This window comes from Abramis brama (genome assembly GCF_963993115.1).
Source record: "Abramis brama genome assembly, chromosome: 24".
Classification (NCBI taxonomy): domain Eukaryota; kingdom Metazoa; phylum Chordata; class Actinopteri; order Cypriniformes; family Leuciscidae; genus Abramis; species Abramis brama.
This window is the reverse complement of record NC_139986.1, coordinates 25,137,001-25,160,993: the sequence shown is the minus strand read 5'-3', so window position 1 is coordinate 25,160,993 and position 23,993 is coordinate 25,137,001. Positions and strand designations below refer to the sequence as shown.

General features: G+C 34.2%; 3 protein-coding genes across 4 annotated transcripts in view; 1 reads left to right on the top strand and 2 right to left on the bottom strand.

Moving 5' to 3' along the window:
• Positions 1–1,916: 1,916 nt before the first annotated feature.
• On the bottom strand, positions 1,917–11,606 carry riok3 (RIO kinase 3 (yeast)). Of its 2 annotated transcripts, none has more exons than XM_084102860.1 (13): positions 11,323–11,606; positions 9,922–10,037; positions 8,391–8,533; positions 8,006–8,113; positions 7,453–7,562; positions 7,220–7,363; positions 6,366–6,493; positions 6,082–6,264; positions 5,748–5,907; positions 5,447–5,527; positions 4,320–4,409; positions 4,117–4,224; positions 1,917–2,561 (listed from the first exon to the last, which is right to left on the bottom strand). In XM_084102860.1, the coding sequence occupies exons 1-13, from the start codon at positions 11,356–11,358 to the stop codon at positions 2,448–2,450; spliced, it is 1,521 nt and encodes a 506-aa protein (XP_083958986.1). In that variant the 5' UTR covers positions 11,359–11,606; the 3' UTR covers positions 1,917–2,447. The 2 variants fall into 2 exon arrangements, with proteins under 2 accessions (XP_083958986.1, XP_083958987.1); XM_084102861.1 differs by having other exon boundaries at positions 8,391–8,530; positions 11,323–11,588.
• A 638-nt stretch (positions 11,607–12,244) lies between these two features.
• tmem241 (transmembrane protein 241) lies at positions 12,245–16,080 on the top strand. The gene is made up of 15 exons (XM_084102638.1): positions 12,245–12,427; positions 12,599–12,645; positions 12,732–12,809; positions 12,886–12,967; positions 13,103–13,180; positions 13,362–13,387; positions 13,523–13,574; positions 13,673–13,721; positions 13,824–13,869; positions 14,437–14,472; positions 14,634–14,668; positions 14,765–14,834; positions 14,980–15,073; positions 15,230–15,294; positions 15,403–16,080. The coding sequence occupies exons 1-15, from the start codon at positions 12,275–12,277 to the stop codon at positions 15,458–15,460; spliced, it is 969 nt and encodes a 322-aa protein (XP_083958764.1). The 5' UTR covers positions 12,245–12,274; the 3' UTR covers positions 15,461–16,080.
• Positions 16,081–17,218: 1,138 nt separating this feature from the next.
• rbbp8 (retinoblastoma binding protein 8) overlaps positions 17,219–23,993 on the bottom strand; it is a 7,654-nt gene continuing 879 nt past the window's right edge. The window contains exons 2-18 of the mRNA XM_084103365.1: positions 23,739–23,781; positions 23,503–23,598; positions 23,292–23,404; positions 23,086–23,158; positions 22,825–22,979; positions 21,755–21,850; positions 21,607–21,677; positions 21,331–21,407; positions 20,935–21,202; positions 20,743–20,824; positions 20,581–20,651; positions 19,892–19,997; positions 19,623–19,805; positions 19,449–19,509; positions 18,748–18,835; positions 18,499–18,640; positions 17,219–17,733 (exon numbers count right to left, since the gene is read on the bottom strand). Coding sequence (XP_083959491.1) covers positions 17,630–17,733; positions 18,499–18,640; positions 18,748–18,835; positions 19,449–19,509; positions 19,623–19,805; positions 19,892–19,997; positions 20,581–20,651; positions 20,743–20,824; positions 20,935–21,202; positions 21,331–21,407; positions 21,607–21,677; positions 21,755–21,850; positions 22,825–22,979; positions 23,086–23,158; positions 23,292–23,404; positions 23,503–23,598; positions 23,739–23,781 — 1,829 coding nt within the window. The 3' untranslated portion in view covers positions 17,219–17,629. The remainder of the gene's footprint in view (positions 17,734–18,498; positions 18,641–18,747; positions 18,836–19,448; positions 19,510–19,622; positions 19,806–19,891; positions 19,998–20,580; positions 20,652–20,742; positions 20,825–20,934; positions 21,203–21,330; positions 21,408–21,606; positions 21,678–21,754; positions 21,851–22,824; positions 22,980–23,085; positions 23,159–23,291; positions 23,405–23,502; positions 23,599–23,738; positions 23,782–23,993) is intronic.

Sequence of the window (23,993 nt, the reverse complement as noted above, 5' to 3'; positions counted from 1 at the left end):
AGTATCAGTTCGACGAATCATTAACTGAATAAACTCGCTGAGCAAAACTGAATCAACATATGAATCACTTTCTGAACCGCGTACTTTTAGGCCTATTGTCTATTTATTTTAATACGTCACGTCTTTATTTTATGTAGCCTTCCGACAATGTTGTGAATTTGATAGCCTACATTAGAAAGGCCTATCCGTAATTATAATATGAAAATGTTAACACGTCACCCCAATATTTGAGTAACGTTATATTGTAGTGGGGTTATGAGTTAAAAGCCGATGACCTATGTTTTGTTTTTTACAACTTCTGACGTGTAGGATGTTCTGGAAGGAAGAGTACAAGATGAATCAGCAAAAAAAGAAAGGAAAAAAGATAGCCTATTGACATTCTGGTTTGTTTTTGTTTACATGATGTTCTCCAGTTGCAGCCCTGGGAATGTATCTGTGCCTGTCTTTATAACATACAAACAATTATTTCATAATGCAAATGTATTAACCCTCTGTTCAGTCATTTTACTTCATCGGAATGGTATGAAACTTGGTTAAGGTTTTGGATCTTACTGTGTGAACAAAAAAATCTTGTAGGCCAACATGATACGAAAAGGTTGAATGGTCCTGAAAAATAGTTTGTTCATGGTCAAAATGAATATAGTGGTCGAATGATGAAAAATGGTCGAATTTCATAATTTTGGTACTGCGCACAAAATCTTCCTGAAAGCTCATTTATTGAGATATCCACCTCATATTTGGAACACAACTTGTTTAGATTTGTGGCTCAGTTTATGGATTTATTCTCAGTTTTAGAGTAAAACGTGTTTTGGAATATATATTTCATATAAAAATTCAAGATGGTATTTTTGAGCATTTTTCATAATAATAATAATAAATGTAAAATTTTACTTTTTAAAGTTCACTTTTTAAAACTTTTTCACTTCAGCAATAATCTGCCTAGTGTCGTCTTTAGACTAAAGAGACTACACTGTAAAACAAAAAGTTGCTAACGTAAATTTTTAAGTACAATCAACTTGGATGTTTAAGTCATTTAAACTTAAATTACATTAAACTGAATTTAAAAAAAAAAAAGTATAATCTTGTATACTTATGAAAAAAGTTAAATACTGCTCAACTAATTTTGATGAGTTAAAGCAATGTAAAAACATATGTTGTCTGATCACATAATATTTTACAGTGTAAACTTATGTCTTTGGTCTAAAGCATTCAAGATTTATGACCGTTTAAGTTGGAAATTTTATTTTTTAGGTCCATGCTCAAAACTACTGCATAAATATAACTTAGTACCATAAAATCCCCTTAAAATACAAAATATTAAATAACAAATTATGATCAAACATTGAAAAAAACAAAACAACAATGTGTCATTTTTGACCGCCACTTGAACAGAGGGTTAACAATGATATAAATAACTCTAAAAAATAAAGCAAAGCAAAGTGAATGAACTACTGACCTTTTGTTATTTTAGTATCATTGCATATATAGATTTTAATATTTTGAACTGTTTTTTATTTTTATATTTTGTTTTCATATAAATTTTTAAGTTTTAATATTTCTTTCAAAATTTTATTAGTTTTTTTTAAATGTCTATATAGTTTAAAATATATATTTTTTATTCCAGTTATTTTAGTACATCAAGTTAAACTAAATGAAAAGGGTTTTAGTTTTACTCAACTACAATAACCCTGCTACTGACCTTATGGACAATATTCTGTTCTGCTCTGAAGTAAAATCATTTTGTACAAACAAATCTGGAGTTTCTGTGCTGCCCTTGATAAATATTTTAGGGATTAAAATTTAACCTAGAAAAAAAAAGAAAGTTCCTGTTCCTATAAAAACTAAATCATAAGTCAGACTTTTAAAATGTATTTAGTAGCAACTAAATAGCAGGTCAAGAATGAAGAACTTGCTCATGCCGTTCAAGAGTTTATTTTCATCTTTACCTGATTTTCCAAAGACCACAAATCTACATCAATAGTCATCTTAGCAGTAAAATGATTCCACATAAAAACCCAGGCTGAACAGCAGAACTGGAGCGATGTCCTGCGTTCTGCTCATTACTAAAGCTCAAATAAACACACACGTTCAGAGCATTCAGAGATTTCCAGGACATCTTCACTGCCTGCTCGCCCTTTTTGTGGAAGGAGACACATTTTTAACACCACACAATTCTAAAACATCACATGTGTCTCTATAGTTACTGTTTCCTTTTTTTTTTTTTTGAATATCTGTTTTTAACCATCTTCCAAAACTGTCCGTTAAAAAAATGACAGGTTATGCTTGATGTCTCAAATGACCATAATGTGTCATTTTCAACACCGAGCAAACAGCAGAAGGATGGTGTGAGTATTTCACATGGCCACGGGCGTTCATCCCGTTCCACACCTTATTGTGACTGGAGGAATTTTCCCTCCTTTGTTATTCAAATGACTATTGTGCTTGTGTTAATCATCATCATCAGTGTTTAACTGGGGTGGACTGCCGTCACAGGTGGCGTTGAAGATTTTCTTGCCCGGTTTCTGTACGTGATCTTCATTTCTTTTCTCCAGGGCTTCAATCTGTAAAAATGCATGAAACAATTGTTTTTAATAACAAAGTTTAAAGGATCTTTTTGCCACCTTTCAAATCAAATTGCATCTAAACCACATATATGCAATCTTTGGCTGCATTTACACTTGGCATTAACATGTGTGATCCAATAAAGCAGATTTGATCATCAGCCAATTAGGTCACGGCACATTTACGCTTATCAAGTGGCTTCAGTATCTGGATAACTGATACCTGTTTCCCATGCAATATTTAAAATAGGTCTGTAATGGAAAAATGGCAATGGTGCAAAGTCGACCTGAAGCAGTGGGGTTTCCTTTCAAAACTGTTTTCAGTCGCAGGGCTATGCATTTCAAATCTCGCAAATCAAGACGGACGAGGTTGCAAATAATAATGCATTGCATAGATATTGCTGCTAAATGTGGTGGGGAAATTAATTATGCATCCTTTACAGATAAAGAATGACTGCCTAACTTTCAACTATATATGAGTTCTACTTCAACACCCAGCTATGTGCAGCGATTCCCGTGATGACGACTAGAGCGCGTTCTGTGGGATTACAAAGTTAAGAGTTTATTTAAAAAACTGCCGATCCTAAATCCTGAAAGAACATCACCTGAAAAACTTATATTTAGCATTTTAAGAGGTAAAGCAAAGTTTCCAGCAAGAGTTTTCTGCCAGTTTCTGTTCTGTTTATTGCAAGACAAATGAGCCGGATTATTGAGACCCTCACCTTTTGTCTTTGTCCCATTCTTTGAATAGTTACGCTGACTAGATTGGGACTGGTGACACTCTAGTTTGGGTGGGTTCCTATCTCTGGATACTTCATTTGCATGCTTTGTTTAAGGTCGACACCCAGGTGCTTTGTCTCCATTTCGAAGCACTGCCCACTAAAATGTGCAGAAACTACAATGCATCACTGCTTTACCCAGCAAATAATTTTGTGTTTCCAAACACAGATGTCTAGGCTAAAACAAGGCAAAATCTGGGCTGTCTGTGAAAATGTAATAGACGTCTAACCATAGCCCAAGAATCAACACACAGGCTACGCATAGAACATGATAAAGAAATGAAACCAAACACCTTGTAGTCACTGTAGAGTTTGCTTACATGATGGAATATCATACATCACGCAAGTTATTTTGGCTAGAAGTGGGTTACTCTTATCTTTATCGGGTCTAAAGTTAACCGAGACGGTGAAATGACGGCTATTGCATGCTGGGTAGTTGGACTTGATGACTGCAGCAAACAACAGCAAGTTCTCAATGAAGAATCCTGCTGAAGATACATCCAAGCCTCCTGTCTTCGCTTCTGAGTTTCATACAGTTTACATTAAATTAAGATCTGATCACAGTGCATCCTCGACTTCTCCAGACCAGCACACACAGGTCGGATAGCATGAATGCATTTACACTCGTCTTTTCAATGTGCATGTGGACAACATCTGGATACAGGTCGCATGTTAATGCCAAGTGTAAACGAGCCCTTTGTTATCCAACATATTGGTCACAGTATCATTTGCTTTTTTGAATTACTTTGCAAATAACAAACATTTAAAGTCCGAACCTGGGCTAAGAAATCAGCTTCATTGTCGCTGTTGATCTGCAGTCCAGACACTGTGTTGAACAGCTCAAACACATTGAGAGCCTCGGCCACACCTGCTTTCTGGAAGAACTGGAGAACAGAAAAGAGCATGCATTACTGAGCACAGCCTTGCTTTAGAGCGATCAGCATGGCTTTAACATGCACACGATAGTTCAGACACTTACTGTGGCCACATTCCTGCAGTCCCTGAACAAGAACTCCAGACCGTGAGGGTGAGTGGGCTCTATGGACTGACTCACATCAATGAACCACACCTTCATGAGCAAAAACAGAAGAAAACTTCATGGGGTCATGATGCATTTGATGAAAATTCATTTATGAATGAATGAATGAGGCATTTATATAGCGCTTTCATATGTACAACTGCACATTTTGATGAAAACACCACCCAAATCGCTTTACAATCATGTCAGGGGATCTCTCCTCAATCCACCACCAGTTTATTACCCTCATGTCGGTCCAAACGCTAAAGACTTTCGTTCATCTTTAAGACCCTGACACTACAAAATGTTCATAAAGAGAGAGTCTCTTCATTTTTATAATGATTTCTTCATGAACATTTTGAAGCATCAAGAGTTTTGGGTGATGGAGGGACAGAAATCTCTCAGATTTCATTAAAAAGATCTTCATTTGTTCCGAAGATGAACTAAAGTCTTGCGGGTTTGGAAAGACACGAGGGCGAGTAAATGATGACAATTTTCATTTTTGGGTGAACTATCTCTTTAAGAGCTCCACTGTAAAAACCAACATGTTTGGGGTCAGTAAGATTTTTTTTTTGTAAATGAATACTTTTATTCAGTAAGGATGCATTAAATTGATCTAAAGTGACAATAAAGACATTTAATACTTTTATAAAAGAATTCCATTTAAAATAAATGCTGTTCTTCTGAACTTTCTATTCATCAAAGAATTCTGAAAAAAAAAGTATATCACAGTTTCTACAAACCAATTAAAAGCAGCACAACTGTTTTTAACATGATCATTTCAAGTTCTTAAGTAGATATTTTATAGATATTAAAATGATTTCTGACGGATCATGTGACACTGAAGACTGGTGTAATGATGCTGAAAATTCAGCTTTGATCACAGGAATAAATGCAGTCTTGATGTATTCCATGGCGGAAACAAGCTTCCACACATGGTGAGCATAAGAGACTTCTTTCAAAAACATTTTATAAATCTTACCGACCTCAAACTTTTGAACGGTAGTGTAGTTCATGACAACATGAAAAGCATCGGTGTGTGGAATTTAAAGAGATGTACTACTAATAATGTCCGATCTTATACAAACCTGTCCATCATGCCAGAGCATGTTGTATTCGCTCAAATCAGCATGAACCAGGTTACAGTCTTGATACAGCCGGTGCATCATCTGAGAAACAGTCAATCAAAAACAAATATTCAAGTCATACGTCACCCCAAAATTAGTACCATGATTATTTACATGGTAATTAAACACTGTAATAAAGTAACAAATCCTGCCTGGACACAATAATGTTTTTGTTTATTAAAATAACCACAAATTAAAGTATGCAAAAATCGTATTTTTTACCCAGTACCCATTTAACATTCTAGCATTTCAGTGCACTCACGTTTAGCACTTGGTAGTATGCTTTCTTCATATCCTCAGAGCTCAGAATGGCTTCCTTCAGTTTAGGTGCAGGAACATGATCCTGCCCAATGAATGACATCACAAGGATATGCTTCTTGAGAATAATCACATCCGGGCACGGGATCCCTGCTTTCTTTATCCTACACGTACATTTGAGCGTGCATGAGAGAAAAAGAACAGTAGCACATTAATAAAGTACATTAAACAATATTATATTGTAGTGTCATCCTAATTTATTTAAGGCATTCAGTCACAGCAGCAAATCCAATGAATCTCTTGTATCATGATAAATGTATCAAATATCTTTCTTGTACCTGGTGAGGTTGTGCATCTCCTTCTCAGCCCACAGGCGGATAATTTTGCGAGGGTTCAGCTTGCTGAAGCGGTCTCTGAAGCGGTAGTCATCCTTGATATATTTGTCCCGGTTCTTAAACTCATTCAGTGTGGTCTTGAAAACCTTGAGGACACACTCTTCCGGAACAATCTTCTCTTCAAAGCTACAGGAGACACAACGAGAGTAGTGTTGCTAAATAAAGGCACCCTTGTGATAGATGTAAGACTTCAGTGAGTTGCAAACGCAGTAATCATACGCACTAACCTCCCTCCGTTAGCATGGAACACCACTGACTCTTTTCCTGTGCTGATGCAGCCATTGATGGTCTCCAGTATCCCAGCATTCACCATTTTGTACATCAGTAGTCTGGTCTTGGGATCCACAGCATGTTCCTGCGCAAAAAAGGACATTAAATGTACAGTCACAACACACAAGTTGAACAGAATACATTTCATATTATATATATATATATATATTTTTTTTTTATAGTTTTATCACATATATACAAAAGACATACATAATAAAACAAACAAACCAACTAACAATAATACAAAAACCCATGAACAATCTGGATTGCCTTAACATTACAATTTGTTGAATGATACATCAATACTTCAGACCTAGAATACATTTATTATACAGTAAGTTAAGTCTAAAAACCCCTAAAGTAAACTAAACTAAATTTAATAATAAATAATGTAAAACCTAATAAAGATTAGGTTTTACATAACATTTCTTCTAAGGTTTAAGTCTGAAATAAATTTAACAAAATAACAAAAAAATAATAAAGAATGTAATATTGCAGTATTTACTCATGCACATCATTATTTTTATTAAAATCTATGTGCCATCATAATCTTTCATCAAAAAACTTCCCCTCCCTCTTGCAGCGACATCTCTTCTCTGATGATGCGTTTACTGGCGTGAGGGCGGGGCAACCTGTCAGTCACATTTGATCCACCAATAGCAAACCACAACCATCCAGTCAATTCCCCACAGACAAAATCAAGTCCCGCCCTACATTTGTTCTTGTTTCACTTGGATATACGCCTCAATAGGGAAGAAAAGAATATCACAACTTTCATTTCATGTCGACTTTAAAAGTGAGAACTACTCACAGCAGTAGAGTGCTCTTTCTTCTCATGAAGTCGAGCGCTTCGGCGCTGCTCTGACTGACAGTGGCGTTTCAGAGCGTTGTACACTTGGTTGGAGAGCTTCAGGTCCATGCCGAGCCCGTCTCCCACCTGCACCTCCGGAGCAAACTGCATAAAGCCATTCAGAGATCGAGAAGATTAAAAGTGTGAAGACAATTCTCAAAATGTTATTTGGATAAAGTGTGAACGAGCCTTACGTTATCCATGCGTGCGGTGTTCTTCCGTCCACAGACCTCCTCGTCGTGTTTGGTGGTGATGTTCTTGCCTTTACCAACAAAGCCCTTTTTAGGGGTGGTAGTTGGTTTGTCTGAGCGAGTGAATAAAATGCAGGCAGGTCGAAAATCATTAACTGGTAAGGACACCTAAAAATATGATTTAATATGTGGCACAAACAAGCAGAAATAAAACGTAAAAATATTACATGAAAAGCTTAGACTTAAACGTCAAATAATTTATAATAAAACTAACTAATAAGAATGACAAAAGCACATAAAAAACTGACTAAAATTTAAACAAATTAAAATATGAAAATATAAAAATAAAAGTTAATTTAAAATATTAATAAATGCAATAATTTTGTATTAATAATAAAATAATTCTAAAAATAAAAAAAGTAAAAATGTAATTAAATAAATAATATTAATTTAAATAAACAAAACTATTAATTTAAATTAATTTTGATAAAATAGTAACATTAATAATAATGTAAAAAATGAAATGATACTAAATAGCACTGTTCTTGTAGCTCACCGGCTCTGTAAGGGTCATGGCGAGTGTCCTGCCAGTCCACCTCATCCTCAGAGCTGTCACTGTCCTCATACGGATGAACCATGCGGTAGTTCTCAAATGATATGGAGACTGGAAATTAATTGTTCAGGTTATAATGGAAGTATATACATAGAATGAGAACAAAACATGCATTAAAGTTACCATGAATTACATTTTTTTTTATTGAATATTGCAGTATTTATTATAAACTATTCATCCGTTCATGAATTCATGTGCCTCATAATCTTTAATCAAAATAAGTTTTCCTCCCTCTTGCATCCTCTCTTCTCTGATGATGTGTTTACTGGCGCAACATTTTTTCTTGTTCGAAGCTGCTTCACTCAGATATACGTCTTCATGGTTATACCTTTGCTGTCTCCATTAAACTTCTTCTCCTCCCTGCGCAGCTGCGTATCAAACTCGCGATCAAACTCCATCTGAAGCATCTGGGCCAGTATCAGGTCGCTGGACGTCTCCGCTTCTGAAGCGCAGGTCAGCTTCAGGTCGCTACTGAAAATAATATGAAGTAAATAAATACAAAAGATGATTTCGCCTTCAGAAATTATGAAAAACTCCACTTAAAAAAAAAAAAAAAAAAAACTTTTATTTTGAAAAACAAAACTTTTATTTTGAAAAATAACCACTTTTTGTGATGAAAATACAGCTGCTGCTACCTTAGTTATATTTTGAAGTCAAACAAGTTAAATAGCAACTGCTGGTTTAAAAATAATTAAAAAACAACAGAGATCACGATTCTCCCATGATCCTGAACAGACAACTAAACAAAATAACATGTCATTTACAAGAGGTTCTTAATTGCTGCTGAATTATAAAAAATAAAATAAAAGTTTTTAGTGACTCACTCATGAATACTTCGCTTGTTTTATTAGTGGATGAATAAGCTTTATTGAACGAATCTCTTGAAAGAATGACTCAATGACAAATAAATGTTTAACAGTCACTTGTCGTTACCTGGTGGCATAACAATGTAATCAACACAATCTTTATTTGAAGAGTCAACTGACTTTCAAATGGTGATTCGCTTCTGTAGAACTCAGTGTTTATATCTAAAATCTTTAGATAACTCAAATCTTTTATCCTCCTAGTACTTCTCTGATAATATGAATATTTGTAAGACAGAAATAATGATACTGTGTGGTGGAAAAGACTGTTTGTGAAGCTGTTTCATACCTATACATGACAACCGCTCTCTCTCTCTGGGTCAGCGCTAACACAGATCTAAAAGTTCTGGTGTGATTTTGTCAAAGGTTTAATAGACAAGTAGGCCACACACTCTCATTCAGGAATGAGATTGCGTGGGTGTTTGAATCGAGATCGTGATCTTTTAAAGATTAATCGTGCAGCTCTGCTTAGTCACTATACCATATATGTGACCCTGGACCACAAAACCAGTCACATGAGTCAATTTTTGGAAATTGAGATTTATACATCATCTGAAAGCTGAATAAATACGCTTTCCATTGATGTATGGGTTGTTATGATTTGACCATATATTTGGCTGATATACAACTAGTTGAAAATCTGGAATCTGGGTGTGCAAAAAAATCCAAACATTGAGAAAATCGCCTTTAAAGTTGTTCATTTATGTTCACGATTGTGCTTCATTCACTCACAAAAATAAAAGTTTTATATATTTACGGTAGGAAATTTACAAAATATCTTCATGGAACATGATCTTTACTTTTACTTGGCATAAAAGAAAAATCAATAATTTTATGATTAACCCATACAATGTATTGTTGGTTATTGACACAAATGTGACTTGTGACTGGTTTTGTGATCCAGGGTCACATATTACCATTGTAGAAATAATCTAAGCCTAAGATGGCGGGGTACTAGACCCGTACTAATTTGATATATAGGTTTGTAAGACTCACTCTGGGCAGTCTGGGAAAGTGTTGCCCTCCTCATCCAGCTGTCGGGCCAACTCCTCACTCATAACATCAGCCAGAGAGCAGGGCGATGGTGCCAGGACGGGAGCACCCCAGGGGCTCTGGGAAAACAACAGAATGATCACATTAATGACTGAAACACTCGACCACCAGAAGTTAGGCTTACAATACAACAACTAACACCCTCAGCAGTGAACAAGCAGAATAACAGCCTGTCACATGTGCCATGAATAGTAGGTAAACTTATATGTCCTGGCCTACATTAAAACAGTCAAGCTGAGTTTTATATTCATGACAGTTATTGCATGAGGCAAGACATTTGCTCTTTTTAATACAGGGTGATGGGAATGCAATGTGAAGTTCAAGCAGTGCTATTATTGTTAGCTGAAACTAAAACGAAAATGACAACTAAAGCTACAAACGTTTTTGGTAACTGAAATAAACCAACGAATAAAATATAGGCCTAAATATTAACCCTAACCCTAAGCTTAAGATAAATAAATTAAAGCTAAATAGAAATATATAAAAAATAAGATTGTCAAAAGCACATAGTAAAATGAGAAAATATTAGTTAAAATGAAAACTGAAAATATAAAAAAGGTAATTCAAAATATTACTATACTTGTTTAATATGGTAATAAATTGTGCTGTCAAACCGATTAATCGCATCTAACATAAAAGTTTGTAAATATATAAAATGTGTGTATACAAATATATATACATACACACATATATAAACAAACTTATGTTAGATGCAATTAATTGCGATTAATCGATTTGACAGCACTAATAAAAATTGCATCTAACATAAAAGTTTGTAAATATATATATATATATATATGTGTGTGTGTGTGTGTGTGTGTGTGTCTATATACAAATATATATACATACACACTCACATATATATAAATAAACTTGTTAGTTGCGATTAACGTCGATTTGACAGCACTAATAATAAAATAGCCTAATTCTTAAAATAAGGTTGAAAAAAATATTAATAAATTAACATTTATATTAATAAAACAATAATAATAAAAATAATAATATTAATAATGCAATAATAAAAAAACAATACTTAACGCTGGACTTAAGTATTGTAATATTTATTACTTATGACTCAAGTCCACATGCTGAAGCTGACGTCACCCATCAACTTTTTTTAATTCTATTCAAACACCTTCTAACTGGGTAAAGTTCATCACGGTGTAACTCCAATCCACTGGTCAAGAGTCTGAGTCATCACATGTTATGCATGTTTGGACTCATTACTCATCCTTCTGTTGTATAATGGTTGACAGGCCCGGTACTAAACCAACTCATATTATAACATTATATATATATTATAACCGAAGAAAAACAATAACTCAGACTGTTAGGAAATCTCACCTTGGTTTCTTGTGTTGCTACTTCAAGTTGGTCCATGTTGTTTGACAGAAGGTTTAGATTCAAGAACGTGACGCCTGTAATACTTTCTTCGGGTAGATGATTCGGTAAAACTCGTGTAAGGTTCGTTAATATCGGCTTCAACCCTATATGTAACAATACTTATAACTATCTTTGACCAAGACCGCTAAAACGTGGCTTAAAACAAGAAGTTAATTCGTTACCGACAGTGTGTCAGATAAAAATAGATATGAGATACTACAATGGTTGGTGGGACAACCCATTATGACGTCAAGAACTTTTTTCAAAATAAAAGTACAATAAAAACATAAATATAAATGAGATATTTAATATTTATGTAAAAACAGTCACAACCTTATTTTATGTCCACTTATTTTTCTTTCATGTTATGAAACAAAATTTTTGAGATAATTATTAATTTCTTTTTCCTTTTTGCATTCCAAAACCATTCATTTATTTTTTCCTTTAATGGTAAAAACTGATCACTTTATTAACGCACTTAATCATTATCTCATTTAACATTTTAATGGTTGTAATTAAATATAACAATAATTTATGAATTTATTTAATTCAATATACATTGTTTTATTATATATATATATATATATATTCGTTGTTGTGATCTGTAAATTTGCATTGAGCAATTTTATGTATACAGCGGAATGCTAATTATTGATTTGCAGTAAAAAAAAATATTGGAAGAATAAAATGCATCCGTGTTAAAATATTTTATTATATATCACTAATAATAATAAAATAATAGTATAATTACTAAAAAATTATGCATTTCCGGTAAATAATTGTTTTCTCAATTCGCCAAGATGTTTCTCAGAAAAAGCTCTCGCATTTAGAGCAGATTTCCTTCAGGCTTTTATTGGTTAAAAATGTGCTGCGTGTCACAGTGGGCGTGGCCAGCAGAAGAGAGGAAGTGCAGATGAGATGTCAGAACATTGAAGAAGAAAAGAGTATCAAAGGAGCTGTGCATGAAACCAAAGTTACTGATGCATCCAATCCAATGAATGTTGCTCGAGGGATCCTCGCTCTTATATTCTGCATACTCTTCATAGCATCTTATTTCACAAATAAGGTAAACTGACTTTATTATACTTTGGATAGCACCAGTGTGTGTTTGTCCTGTTGTTTCTGGATTGCATGAGCAAGAATGTATTCATTTTCTGAATCCAATAAAAAACATTTATTGTGTGTGTCCTATAGTATTGACACTTACCATAATGTATAATTGTTCTTTGCTTTACAGTATGTCCTGTCTATCTTAAAGTTTACATTTCCAACCATTTTTCAGGGGTACGTATTCCTGACATTATAATCAAAATTCAGTTCCTCATTTCCATGATGTTTCAATATGTATTTTTATCTTTAACTCTCTACAGGTGGCAGACCTCCACTGGGGCTCTTCTGCTACTGGTTACATGGAAACTTGGTTTGGTTGAAATCAATGGATTCTCCAGGTAACTAAATATGCACTTTTATAATATTATTAGTGCATTATATATTTATATACAAATTGCTGTGCTTGTTATCTAGATCTGCAGCATTTTCCCAGCTTCCTGGATCCTTTTTATTTATTGGAAACATTTATGCGGGGTCCAAAGCACTGTCGCTTTTAGTAAGTATACAAAATATGTTGCAACATGAACCGTAGGAAGACTTCAGTATCTTTCCAGTGCTGAGACTGAATGTGCAACCTTTTTATTTGCTTATGTTGAAATATATTTGTCTTTCCTCTTCTTTTTTTTCCCAGCCCATTCCTTTTTTCTTTGTGTTACAAAATGTCTCTGAAGTCTTTGCTTTCCTCATGGTAGCAGTAACTCACAGAGAGGTAAGTCTGGATCCGGCTTGGCTAGTTGAGGTTTGATGCAGTTGGAAGAATCTAAAAACAAATATTTTTTGCATGCAATATTTATTTAGTAGGATTAAAAGTCATAATGCATGTTGTTTTTATAGTTATCATCATCATATCTTAATGCCAATCTAATTTTCTTTGTATTTGCATTATTCAGAAATCATCATGGATGAAATTATTAAGGTATGTTTCTTTAAACCAAATAGTCTTTTCAATTGGTTATACCAAATGTGTTATGAATTGGGATTCTTAAACAAATATTGTACAAAAACAAAGACTAAACTATAGATGCTTTTAATGAAATGATTTTCTTTTCAGCGTGTGTTTGCTGCTGGGATCTGCCGCCAGCCTAATTCTGTACAATCCTCGGGTATGTTCACTCTCACGTACATTACGGTGATGTTCTGTTTCCTGTAACAGTAAAAATCTCCATGTCCTCTTTATGGTCCCATGCGTCTCACCTCTCAGTTTGGTCCCAGTGGCTACACATGGGCGTCCGTCCATCTGTTCTGTGTTGGTGAGTGTGTATTTATTTGTTGTGGAACCTTAACGATTTTAACCTACAGAGAAAATATGGAGAGTATGTGTGTTTTCTGATCTCGTCTCTTTTCTGATTTAGGTGCATATAAAGTGTTCCAGAGAAATACAAAGACAAGCCATCTGAGGTGGTTTGCTGTTTTTATGTACACCTCCATTTAAAAAAGTTGGTGTCGGGAAGATCTTTTTCAATGTTTTTAAGTGAAGTCTCTTTTGCTCACCAAGGCTGCATTTATTTGATCAAAAATACAGTAAAAATAGTAATATTGTGAAATATTATTACTATTTAAGACTTGTTTTCTATTGTAATATATTTTCAAATGTAATTTATTCCTGTGATCAAAGCTGAATTTTCAGCGTCATTACTCCAGTCTTCAGTGTCACATCCTTCAGAAATCATTCTAATATGATGATTTGATGCTCAAGAAACATTTATGATTATTATCAATGATGAAAACAGTTGTGCTGCTTAATATGTTTGTGCAAACCATGATACATATCAATTTATTTTCAGGACGCTTATTTAAAATAGAAATCTTTTGTAACATTATACATGACTTTACTGTCACTTTTGATAAAGAAAATGAAAATGTTGTTATTGCTTATACTGTAAGTAGATGCCTGGTAACATAAAAGAATATGTTATCTATTTATTATCTCATAATAAGTGTCATTTTCAATGTGTAATATTACAGTGATCTTGAAGAGCAGTTCATCAACTATGTGACCAGGTAAATGGTTAAATATGAACATTAATGTCATCCTTATATATGCACCCTCAGACTGTGACACGCGTATTTTGAATGCATAAATACTGTATATAAATGTCTTTTATATATATTATATATAAGTACTTTTTTCTGCCCCAGTTAATTTGACTCCTCTTTTTCAGTGCATTGTTACTTGCCTCACTTGCATACTCAACAGGTAATAATGTATTTTATACTACCATATTAGTTTTGTCTAGAGCTCTATATTTCTCTGCCATGATCCATGTGTAATTTTCGGTGTCCTGTCTTTCAGGGGACTTGACCGGGGCCTTAGATTTCTCTCTCCTGACCTCATACAGGTTCCATACTGGGTGCATGGCCAGGTAAGACACACATACTATATACTAATGTTAAAAGTTGGCATGATTTATTGTTTTTTTTTGTTTTTTTTATGCATGTCATTTTGTTATAAGAAATTGATTGTATTTGCAAATCTTGTGTTAATTAGAAATCAATTTCATTTCATAGCGCTATATTGAGCTTTTGTCTGATGTTGGCAACTGTAAAACTGAAGAACAGTCTGCCTCAGGAGCACTGTGGAGTCTGGTGCTTCCTGGCCAAGGTGAGAAAATTATATTTTCTCACCTTATAGTGTCTTCATTTATCTAGTGTCTCCAATCAGGCCTGTGAGAGCATGAGGCTGGTTTCACACCACATGCATTTGCAGGACTTGCACTAAAAATGATACAATGGCTTTATGTTTTTTGACTGCATGCAGGCACTGGCCTCAGGTCTTTCCCTTTACACATTCAACACTGTGCTCAGTCCGGTGACACTGTGCTGGTGAGTTCATTACACAAGTCTGGGTTATCTATTGAGTTATAGTGCGACTTATAAGTGAAATAATGCTAATGAAAAGTGTTACAGTCTATTGTTTGTTTTACTCATTAGCATCATCCTGAACTACACCGGAGAGGCCTTGTTCGTGTATTCTGACAGATTTCATTAAGTTTGTTGAAGAATATGGACCGTGCCTTTGAGGATTCTCCAAATCAGTCACTCCAAGACTTTATTAATTGACCAAAGCCAGTTGCCTCTATGAGATTATTCCACTATAAGCCTTGCAACACCCAAAACTCTTTTTTTCTGTAATATTCTGTTATTTTTTCATATTTTCAGTCTGATCTTTGAAAAAAAAATTGCTGTTGTTTACCATTTACTGTAATTTCCTACTGTACATTTTAATGTGGCCGGTTAATTGCAGTCAATTGATTCATACTGTATTCTGCTTCTGTTTTGCACCATTGACACATTTTTCCAGATGTACTATTTCAGAAGCAGCGTTTGCTGTTAGTGTTCTGCAGTGTTTACTTTTAAGAGTCCTGGATCACATCCTGAATACTGTCCCTCCTTAGATCACACGCTTTATGAGAATTAAACAAGATAAAATGGGAAAACATCAATGCATGAGCTTTCTGTATCTCTAATGTGGTTTTAAAAAAGATGTTTTACCATTATCCATAATTATAGCAGGTTGATCGACGGTTATATTTATTATTATTATTATGTTGTTATATAATATTATATTATCTGGGTTTTTCAAATAAAGAAATAACTCCCAGTTTAAAATGAGTCCTGCAAAAAGTACTGTTATTATTGTGTTTGAATGGCATTTACTGTATTTCAGAGCCACTTTGTATAATATTGTACTTCTAAAGCTGACAATGTATTCTATTATGAAATAATTCAGTTATCTTAATATGTTAAATCACTAGTAAATAAAGGAAAAGTACCGCAAAAGTAAATAAAAGATTTCTATTGACCATTTTTCAAATGTTTTCCTCTCCTCCAGTCTCTGATGGACATTGACAGTGAGGAATAATTGAGTCTCTTGCAAAGGGCTTTTCACACTGCGCTTAACCCCGGGTTATCATCGTTCTAAACCCCACTTTTAACCCTGGGTAAAGGAATGTTTCACCCTTGTAATTTAGAAGTGGAGTTAAAGTCCCCATTAAATCAAAAGTAAAGTTTTTTGGCTTTTAGTAAGAAAAAAAAAATACTATGGAAGTCAATGGGGTCCAAACTGTGTCCAAACGACACTTGTGTAAGAGAACACAGCAGTAAATAATAATTTACATTGCCGTGCTCACATTTCCAAAACAAAATCGTCTGTTGAAAAGGTCATTTAAAATGTGAAGGAAAAAAAAAATTCTAGACCTTTGAAGCTCTTTGGATTCACTGTCCAGAAGAGACGTTTCCACTGCGCTCCATTGCTCTTTCCTGGAGTGTTGTTCTCCTAAATCCATTTGTGACCTTATGATTGGAGCAGATGCTGAAAGCGTGAATCGGCCATCATTCTCAGTTTTGCCATGAGCCTCCTTCGCCTCCACTGGTTTGCTCAGAAAAGAGAGAGCAGGTCCCACTGCCTGAAAGTGCAGCTCCCTGCAGCTGTCGGCACAAAAGCACTCAAGAGTCACGCAGGGCTTTCTTCTGAACACATTAATTGTAGAAGTCAGTGGTGTTCAACTGCTTTTGCTTCAGGAGACATTTTTTCTTTGGGCAGCAAGTGGCAACTCAACACAGTACCAGAATTTGATGCTCAATATTTAACAAAAATGCCATTTAAATGAAACATTCACATGAATTAATATTTTAAATGTTAATAATTAACATTGTATAGGCTGAATAGAAAAATTACATAAATGTATAAACTGCAGAAAGGTGATTTATGACCTTCGTTGTCAGTAAAATAATTATTTTCTTCATCACTATTAAAATAATTTATTTCACTACTGTAACTATGCACAATCATGTTTAGATGCACTGTAAACACATACACTTTAAAAAAGATTTATTATGATATTATTAGTACCATTTAAAGATTTATTCATTTAAAAAAAATTACAAAACACAGTCAAAATCAAGCATACAATGTAAATATTTTACATAGTTCAAATAATCCTCTAGACAAAATAAGGTTTGTTTATTAATCAAAATCTTTTAATAAAATCCGAGGACATTGAATTACTCAGTGCAACACATACATATAAAATAAATTAAAATATGCAGCTGTGATTCAGGACATGAGCAGAAGATTCACTCTCAATCAGCATTTCACATTTATCCATTTAGTTCCAGTGGGTTTTTTAAATCCCATCTGAAGTCACAACGGGTCGACTCAGTGCTGCTTTTTTTGGGACTTGACTTTCGGTGAGAACATGGCGAGGTACGGTCGTCTCCTGCGTATCCGCACGTCCGGCTGATCGTCCTCTTTGATGTATCCTGTTGAGAGCAAAGCAATGAATGTTACCTAAATGCTTCAATGACCAAGATAAACTAAAAAAATAAAAAAATAAAAACACGTATAGGAAGTCTATTTATTAAAGAGGCCATATTATGCCCTTTTGTTTTTAGTGTCTACTAGAATACGTTTTTGACTTGAATGTTCAAAAAACACTATTTTCACATATTCTCCATTGTTGCAGCACCTCTCTTCCCAGTCTGCCAGTAACGCTCTGTTTAGTTCCTGTCTCTCTGAAGCCCCACCTTCTGAAAAGCACAATGTGCTCTGATTGGTCGGCTGAACCAGAGTGTTGTGATTGGTCAACCGCTTTGAGCATGTTTGGGAAATGTCCCGCCCTTAAGTGTGAGTTTCAACAAACAACAAACTAACTCAACCAGTCCTCACACCCTTTTTTGCGTATGCCTTAAGCGGGAATTATTTAAATGAGGAATGAAGAAAACTCAAGACTACAATGGAGGCGTTTCAGGGAGTTCAGAAACACTGATATACAAAACTCTCTTTGGAGTGACTTTGTGCTTTTTGTTTGTGCTTTTCATGCTCAAACCGCAACATTACACACTAAAGAAAGTTGAAAATGTAAAAAGCATAATTGGTGCTCTTTAAAAAGTCTCAGACTCACTGTATATACTGGCAAATAATGCATTTTTTTTCTTCTTAATTCTTAAGTTCTTAGTTCTTAATAGTGCAAGATTTCAAAGTTTCATCCATTTCTTTCTATTTGTCAAAATTACATAATGCAGAACCTCTTTCCACACAGGTCTGTGTCGACGGGAAGCCCACTTCCCAGAAGTTTTCCGGAGTGGAAGGTGGAATGTAGCGGTAGCGATGCCGTGAACAGGAAGACAGTTTTTTCAGCCTCTCTTCCTCTGGAAGGTGTGCATAATACTGAAACAACAGAATGGTCTTAATTACAACATATTAAATTATCGATGCTATGATTATTTAGCAAAAGGAGATATATAGTTGGTCATATACTGTATAAACTGACTCACAATTTCACACTCTTTACAATAATGTCCTTTTAGTTTTCTCCTTTCGTCTTTCTTACGCACAACTTCCACACGAGCAAAAGACTTATTCCTGGAATAGAAAGCAAAACATGTACAGTGTCTTGTACAAATGTACAAATATAATTCATGAAAGATTTTAATTTGCTAATAATTTTCTTATTCTAACCATCTATTTTGTTGATATTAAATCACTGTATTAGGACCATATGCATTAAAAGTTCTGTAATCTGAAGTATTTGCATTAAATTAAATACTTAATACTTTTTCAAACCAGAATTATTATAGTTAACTAAAAACATTAAAAATGTGTTACTTGATATAAAAATAAACATTAACTGAAATATATATATATATATATAAACATTTTATCTCAGCTAGTTGCCAAAGCAATATTTTTCATTTTTATTTTTATACTAAAATTTAATCTGATATACTAAAATAGTTCAAACTAAAATGAAAAAATACTAAAAACTACATAGACATATTTATAAAAAAAAATGTATTAAAACTGACAAAAATAAACAACATGTTGCTTGTCTATATATAGATATATAAAGCTTGCATATCTCAACAATACTAAAATACCACTATTTCAAAATATCTGAAACTATCTTTTCACAATATCAATCTTTCCAAAGCAGCTCAACAAGAACATTTATTACCAATAAAAGCACATTTCTCACCTGCTAGATGTCTCACCGTCAGACGTCACTCGGTCCAGGTCTGCAGGCCGGCGGAATTCCTCTGAACAATAGCAATATGTTTGGTAAAAAGGTTTAAAAGATGAAGGACGAATAAAACAAAGCTACTGGAAAACTGTGTCTGCTATTTGGAAATGACTGGAAAAACGACATTACCTGCTGCCACTTGTTCTTCCTCCTCTTCTTCTTCATCATCATCATCATCTTCCCCTCTCTCCTCCTCGAACATACTGTCTTGTTTTGGAACAGATCTCTCGTCCTGTGGACAAGACTCATATTCCCCAAACCCTGTCTTATCGAAGATGTCAGCAAGGCTGTCGTTTGCCCTCTGCCCAATCCCTGTGGATCAATCACATGTAGAAGTCGTTTACCTCAGAAATGAATCCGAAGCTATAAATCAAATCAGCTGTTTGTTCATATGATACCAGTGGTTTGGGATTGTCCCGTCCTCTTCTGGCCTCTCAGGAGCAGACTGTGACTCACAAATGTGCAGTCGGTGTCCATTGTTTCCAAGTCTGTTCTGAATCTGGCCTAGTGCAATTTGGGGGAAAAATTCACAAATGCAAACACATTATATAAACAGTAAATGCAAAAGTTTGAAAGATTTTTGAAAGAAGTCTCTTTGGCTCACCAAGTCTGCATTTATTTGATCAAAAACACAGTAAAAATTGTAATATTATGAAATATTATTACAATTTAAAATAACTTTTCTATTTGAATATATTTTCAAATGTAATTTATTCCTGTGATCAAAGCTGAATTTTCAGCATCATTACTCCAGTCTTCAGTGTCACATGATCCTTCAGAAATCATTCTAATATGATGAATCTCAAGAAACTTTTATTATTATCAATGTTGTAAACAGTTCTGCTTCATATTACGGTGTAAACCGTGATGCTTTTTTTTTTTTAGAATTCTGATGAATAGAAAGTTCAAAAGAACAGTATTTATTTGAAATAGAAATCTTTTGTAATATCACATAAATGTCTTTGCTGTTGCAGTTGATCAATTAAATGCATCCTTGCTGAATAAACATATTAGGTTAAGTAGTGTAGTGTAAATATGGTGGTTGAAAATAAAAATGTTCAGATTAATTTTCAGTGTGTATCAGTACCTCTGGATGAAGAGAACTCTCTGTATCATACTGAGCCAGATCCGCTCCTGGATCCACACTCCAGCTCTGATCTGTCATCAAACATTAGCAAAATGATTCACCCTAAACTACTCAAGATTATCAGTAAACTATTATGGAAAACTGTTCATGTTTCTGTATTACCGTATGGAAAATGCGTGTTTTGGTTCTGAACAGAACTTTTGCGAGGTGTGTGCTGGTCCAGACATTTCCTTCTCTTGGAATCCTGCAAAATTAAAATAGTTACATAAAATTTGAAAACTTATACTTTTATGTGAAACTGTTTTGAAATGTGTAAATCCAGTGGTAAAGTGGTTCTGTCTGACTGTGTCTAACCGTTGTCTCCTGATTCTTGCTCTCTTTAAGACCATTAGCTGGAGTGGACGCAAATATCATCCCCTTGATTCCGGTCTCATCAGGATCATCCAGGTTGTATGCAACTGCATTCCTGCCTGTATGTTTTCTCTTTCCTTTAACTGGCACACATGTGCTGTTATTTGAAGGTGTGTGTGGAAAGTCGCCTGCGGGCGGCGGCTGTTCTCGAGAAACCAACGGACAGCAATGCAAAATGGACGGAGAAACGTCATTCTGGACTGCAGCGATGCTGGAACAGATATATCAAAAACAAGCAACTATTATGAAGCGTTTCAGTTCCAGACAATATTTCTGTCTCACTGGTCATTAGTGAGAGTTCAAATGGTAGTTTGTTTGGATTTAAGAGTGTGTCGTTACATGTTTGTGCCGTCATTTGACTCAGGTTGTCGGCCTCGTTCGTTCAGAAGATCATCATCCTCATCATCCTCATCAAACTGAAGAGAAACATTGGATATGTGAACACACACATCTGAACACTGCCAGTGCAGATATATAGAGGTTTTCTGTACATAACTAAGTATTTTCTAGGTCATCTTCAAAAAGCACAACTGAAACTAAACCTAAAAAGGCATATTGGGATACAATGAATGACTAAGTCATATAAGTCAAACTTTAATTAAGATAAGGCAGAACCTGTTCTGGAAAGACTTCTATTCGGCAGGTCTCGGGAATCACAGTCCTGAAATGTTTCTTGTTATTAGGCTCTAAAATAAAATAAAAATACATTAAATTTATACTTACAAAGAATATAATTTAAAAGGTGAAGATCAGCTCATAATACCTGCCATACAAGTCACATCCATTTCACATGTCTCAGCGACCAGCACACCATTGCCATTACAGCCGAAGGGCACAGATGGATCTCCTCGCCTGGGTTCTGTAAAAGAAAAAGAAAAAAGAAAGACATATATATATATATATATAAATATATATATTCAACATTGATAATAATCATAAATGTTTCTTGAGCAGCAAATCATCATATTAGAATTATTTCTGAAGGATCATGTGACACTGAAGACTGGAGTAATGATGCTGAAAATTCAGCTTTGATCACAGGAATAAATTACACTTTAATATATATTCACATAGAAAACAGCTGTTTTGAATTGTAATAATATTTCACAATATTACTGGTTTTTTTGTATTTTTAATCAAATAAATGCAGCCTTCAGAAGAGACTTTTAAAAACATTAAAAATCTTACCGATCTAAAACTTTTGACCGGTAGAGTATATATAATATTTTTTAAATTAGCAGTTAAGTAGCTAAATTAATATATAACTATATATATATTTGTTATTAAAATAGCTATTAACTAAAATTTAATATATAGCTATTTTTATTGAAGAATTCCTAACTACAAAAATGAAAATTATAGATGCATGTGTGTACACACACACACACACACATATATATATATATAAATATATAGCTATTTATTTAAATACTATAATTCAAAACCAATAACTATATATATATAATTATTAAAATAGCTGTAAAATAGCTAAATTAATATATATTAAATAAACATACACACACATATATACACCAGTACATATAAAGAAAAGTTAATTTATATCTATTTACTTACATACTATATTTAAAAAAAAAAAAAATATATATATATATATATATATATACATACACACACACACACACACGTGTCTGTGTGTAAAACAAATCTCATTGTTTCTTTTTACTCTCAAAAAGCAATTATGGGAGTTAAGGTCAGAGGTGATCACCCAACACATCCTGAGTTGTTAAATATGGCTTTTTAAATATCTATAGTGGATGTCATGCATAATGTCAGTGTCATTTAAAGCCTTTTTCCTCATTTTAAATGTCTAACCGGGGTGTGAGAGTGATAATGGTGTCTCGGCGTAGCGGACGTGGTTCTGTTCTTTCCGTCGTTTCATCTTGCTGGCGACAGGTAAAGACAGCGGACGATGAGGAGAATCTGGGATCATCCCCTCCTCTGCCTCAGAAAACACATTCTGTGGAGAACTAAACACACACACACACACACACACACACACATAAAGACATCAGACGCTCATGTGATGCACTTTATCAGTATTCATGTCATGTTTAATTTGACTCTGAGACTCACCCAGACTTTCTAAGTCGCTCTAGCTCAAGACTCAGTCTCCTGTTTTCATCTTTCAGAGTCTTCCTCTCTGCCTCTAAACTCAGCAATACACACATTATAGCAGATTTTTGGGTTGATACTAATTGACTGATACATATAACAGATATATATTGAGTCACAAAATAATGATGCATAATAATAATACAACGGAAAACAAAAATCCTCACCTAGCTCAGATATGACAGACAGATTTTTCTGATTAGTATCAATAAACTCAGTGTTGGTTTTTGTAATCTGCTTCTCAGTCACAGCACAACGATCACATGGTCCAGAACACACCCTAAACCCAGAGACAATGAAAACGGCAACTTAAACTTTCAGAACAAATTTAATAAATAAACATCATAAATATGTTGCTAAAGAGGTCAAAATGAGCACCTGTCCTCTAACTGTCTGATCTTCTCCTGCAGGATCTTCTGCTGCTCTCGTAACTGCTGGTTCTTGCTGTGAAATTCACTCAGTCTCTGAGCATCCCTGAGAGGGAAGCCGCATTATTACAGTTAGAGATCATATTTGACATTTACTACACCAGAAGAAAGTCTCTAAAAGTCCTTCACAATTTGAATGGTCAAGTAGTCATTAAATCAAACTGATTTATAAAAAATTAGACTTACAGACAGCGCTCTTTTTTCAGTTTGGTTATTTTTGCCAGTAATTCTGAAAATGAGAAAAATTATCAGTGCAAAAGCATCTCATATTGTTAAACTTTTAATAAAGCATTATTAAATAAACTTAGTTTAATTCATACTATGGCCTTCAATGTACATTATGAACTAGTATTATCAGTCATTTTTCGAATCAAATGCAATAATAGAGTAGAATTTTAATTTTGGAAGATCCTGAACATTTTTTTATTTAAAATCAAAGTT

Bases quoted from the DNA above. Each gene is read 5' to 3' on its own strand.
- riok3 (XM_084102860.1), bottom strand. From the start codon at position 11,358: ATGGACCAACTTGAAGTAGCAACACAAGAAACCAAG. The intron at 8,534-9,921 runs GTGAGTCTTACA...TATTATTTTCAG, and splicing joins ACTTTCCCAGACTGCCCAGA to TAGCGACCTGAAGCTGACCT. The intron at 7,364-7,452 runs GTAAGGCTCGTT...GGCTTTATGCAG, and splicing joins ACACCGCACGCATGGATAAC to TTTGCTCCGGAGGTGCAGGT.
- tmem241 (XM_084102638.1), top strand. From the start codon at position 12,275: ATGAGATGTCAGAACATTGAAGAAGAAAAGAGTATCAAAGGAGCTGTG. The intron at 12,968-13,102 runs GTAAGTATACAA...TTTTTTTCCCAG, and splicing joins CCAAAGCACTGTCGCTTTTA to CCCATTCCTTTTTTCTTTGT. The intron at 13,181-13,361 runs GTAAGTCTGGAT...TGCATTATTCAG, and splicing joins TAGCAGTAACTCACAGAGAG to AAATCATCATGGATGAAATT.